Raw genomic sequence first — 3,828 nt, forward strand, 5'->3', positions numbered from 1 at the left:
CCCGCCGCCGCCCGCCGCTCCGATCATGCCCGTGGTGCCTCCCACGCCCCCGGTCGTCAAGGTAAATCCGGGCAGCCCCTTCCTCTGCTGAGCGGGGCTGGGCTGCCAGCCCTCACTGCTGGCTCCGCGCGTTCCTGCTTTCGTCGTTGGCTGTTGAGTTGGAGAGGGTTGAGAACAATTTTGCCGGTTTTCACACACTCCCGATGAGGTGATGTCACCTGTGTTTGCTTCAGCTCAGTTCCAACCTCTCCTTTTGTAGCGTTCCCCTGTGCTGCTACTCTGGGGCTGTTGGAATTCCCCCCATTTTACACCAAATAGCTCAAAGCATCTCTTCCCTCTCTGACAGCTGATTTTACTGGGGCTGTTCCTTTAAGGTTTTGAGGCTCCAGCATTAGGAATGTTCCTCTCTGCTTTAAACCAGTTCAAGACAAGCCTGTCACTCCAGTTGGAGGAGACTGATGTTGCCTGCAGGTTTTGGGTGCATTAGTTCTGTCTTCCTTACTGAGTAATCTTTTGGGAGTTGTCACTGGTGTTTTGCTGTTTATTATGTTAGTTTATGGGTAAATGGAAATGTTACCTAAATAATTGAAATTTTCTTAGCAAGCTGTGTATTGCTTTAAAAATGATGAAAGCAAAGCTCAGAGAAAGCTGGTTTTTCTAAAAATCTAAACTGTGGAATTAACTACAACAGTATTGGTTGTGAGTTTGCTTGGACCAGCAGAGGCACAGAATTGTTTTGCTTTTTAACCCAATTGTTTGAGAATTGCTAGAGAAATCGTGAGTCAGATCTTGCAGCTAAGCTGTCCTCGAGGCTCAGAAACCTGTCTCATGTTTCAGTTTCTGTCCAAATAACTTGCTTCCGAGAATCAATTTCATTTTAAAACTCAAGGATGAACCCAGAAGTGAGTTTGCCAAATACACAGTGCAAAATTAATTCTGCTTGGCATTTACTTAAGATTTCCCTTAGATTTCTCTAAGGAACTTTTTCCCCCTATCTCCCTCTCCAGAGAAATAAGGAGCACGAGAGAGCTGACTGGACAGTCACAGCTTGAATTTATGTGAGAGGGTTTGTTTGCTTAAGGCAAAATCTACCTTTGCACACCCACTAAATACAGGGGAGTGAGGGCTCACGGGTCTTTGGTGATTAATATGCTTTGGTTCAGAACTTATAGCCTGATCCTGCCACTGGGGACTCAGCCATGTGGTTAAGTTACTGACACTTGCTCAGTCCCGATGCATCAGCTGAGCTGCAGTAATCGACTGGGCGCCCTCCTTTCCCTTGGCAAACACGAGGTAAGAGTCCTGGCTTCCCTCTCAGGGAAATAACACATTTTGCAGCATGGTTGGGCATGGGTTGGAGACGTGCAAATGGTTGCTTACTGTGGCTCAGGTGACATGCAGCGTTGTAGCCATTGTGTGTTGGAGCCTCTAGTCACAAATCCCATTTATCCCGGTGAAGTAAGTGGGGTTTTTTTCTGTCAGAGGTCAGGCAAAACTAAGGATGAGCTGTGCTAGGGTTTCTGCTGGCTGAGAACTGGGCACGCACTCACAGAGCCTGTCCCTCTGCTGTTTCAGAAAAAGGGAGTGAAGCGGAAAGCAGACACCACCACCCCCACCACCTCTGCCATCACTGCCAGCAGGAGCGAGTCCCCCACGCCCCTCTCGGACCCCAAACAGGCCAAAATCATCGCGCGCAGGGAGAGCGGCGGCCGCCCCATCAAACCACCAAAGAAAGACCTGGAAGATGGAGAGGTCCCACAGCACGCAGGGAAGAAGGGCAAACTCTCTGAGCACCTCAAGTACTGTGACAGCATCCTCAAGGAGATGCTCTCCAAGAAGCACGCAGCCTATGCATGGCCCTTTTACAAGCCCGTGGATGCTGAGGCCTTGGAATTACATGACTATCATGATATTATCAAGCACCCCATGGATCTCAGTACTGTGAAAGTACGTCCTCATTTACCACCTCTTTTTGCTGGGGGTCCCTCTGGTTGCAGAGGACTGGCTCCTTCTGTGGGAGGGGGAAGGGGAAAGGGTGGAAACTGAACCTTTTTGGATATCAAGTGGATATTTTTATGTTTTGTTTCCGTCCCCTCTTCCTTTTTTTGCCATAACCTGGAGCAGCTTTTTTTTTCTGCCCTGCAAAGCAGATGTACAATGGCATCCTCTCCTCTCTGTGGGTAGTCCAGCTGTTTAACTGGTGTTCTTGGCACTCTGTTGCACTCTGAAGAGGTGCTTTATTTCACAGGATTCAGTTGATAATATCCCATTTCCAGAAGCTGCTGCCTACCTACTTGGTGGTGGTGGCAGATAGGCTTACACTGAGTAATTCCAGCTGGAATGTGATGGTACTCAGGGAGATGTATGATGGTTTTGTGGTTCATGCTTGGCTTCTCAAGAGTTTAGCTTTGTATGGTCCAGTATTCTTGTTTTTCCCAGTTGGTTTGGAGGTTTGCTGAATCCCTCCGTGAAGCAAAGCCATGTCTTTGTAGTTCCCATCTTTTGCTTGTGAGCCAGGCACTCGAATCTGTGTTGGTGGAGGGGAGACGTGATGTGCAGGAGGTGAAGATGTTGCTGGCTTTCACTGGCATTTCCAGAAGGGTTTTACTGCCAGCTGAGCCAGTGCCTGGGGTTGTCTGAATGCCCGGGTGACAAAAGGGCAGCTGTGGTTGTGATTCCTGTCATATTCCTTGGCAGATCCTATGTGGTACCTGGGAGTAGCATGTTGCACTCTGATGTGCCATGCATCCATCCCAGGGATGCTGTGGGTCTCCAGAGATATCTGCAGCCTGCTAGATGAAGTCCCAGGTGACTGCAGGAAGATTAGAGATGGAGAGAGTGAAATCCTGTCCCTCTCAAGGCTGGTATTTCCATCTGTGCTTAGGTGATTTCTTATTGCAAGAGATCCTTGTGCTGTGTTCTGAAAAATCTAAGTGCAAAGCTGTGATTTCTTGGGTTGGTGACTCCTTCATACTTAAATCTCTTTATAGTCCTCACTTCATTCTTTTAAAATTGTACACCTCTGCCCTTTTCAGGCAAGTGCAGGTGATATCCCCCCTCTTCACCTGAGTAGTGTAGGGCAGAAAATTGGGGACAGGTTGATGGCAAACCCAGTGGAGTCTTTTACACCTAAAGACTCTGGGTTTCTCATTCCACGTGGTAGTATTTTTCTTAATAAAGCTGTTTGAAGTGCTGTCTGGTATTGGTTTTTTATGGAGTGTTTTATTGTCATTGCTCTTGGCCTGTAGATCATAGTGTGACTTCTCAGAGATGCAGCCCATAATACGTTCACTGCGTGGAACAGAAACCTGCCATTTGCAGGCAGTGTCATTTTCCAGTGTCAGGGACTTCCTCTGTGGCTCTGAAAGGTTTTTAGATTTAATTCTGCCCAAGTGACAATGGCTGTGATAAAGCAGCACAACTAATGGCCTCCAAACTAACCAGGGAGGGATTATGTGAGAAAGTAAAACACAGGCATTGCTGCAGCTATAACACATCCTGTCTCTTTGCTTCTGTTGCTATGTTAGGTTTTATTTTCCTCTGAGAATATCCTTCACATCCAGGAGCATTTTTTCCCTGGCAGAGGTGTCTCCAGGAGGATTTGGAGGTTGTTTTCTCTGTGTGTGGTGGAGGAGGCAGGTTGGCTGTTGTGACTGTGCCTGGGGCAGGTGAGATGGAGGGGCTCTAACTGAGCTTGTTGCAGCCAGGAGCAAAGGGATGTGCTGGAATTTTTTGCTGGAGCTAGGACTGAGAGTGGGAACAGCTGAAGGGACAGGATCTGTGAGTTCATCTCCACCTCAATTCTCTTTATCACCGAGGGGGAAAGAG

At 47.9% G+C, this 3,828-nt stretch overlaps 1 protein-coding gene across 1 annotated transcript in view; it reads left to right on the top strand.

Annotated features, from left to right (window-relative positions):
• Positions 1–3,828, top strand: part of BRD3 (bromodomain containing 3) — a 35,755-nt gene that overhangs the window by 19,947 nt on the left and 11,980 nt on the right. Inside the window, exons 6-7 of the mRNA XM_017745404.1 lie at positions 1–61; positions 1,576–1,947. Of these exons, the coding sequence (XP_017600893.1) occupies positions 1–61; positions 1,576–1,947 (433 nt within the window). The remainder of the gene's footprint in view (positions 62–1,575; positions 1,948–3,828) is intronic.

Source organism: Corvus brachyrhynchos, unplaced genomic scaffold (assembly GCF_000691975.1).
Source record: "Corvus brachyrhynchos isolate BGI_N302 unplaced genomic scaffold, ASM69197v1 scaffold59, whole genome shotgun sequence".
Lineage (NCBI taxonomy): Eukaryota > Metazoa > Chordata > Aves > Passeriformes > Corvidae > Corvus > Corvus brachyrhynchos.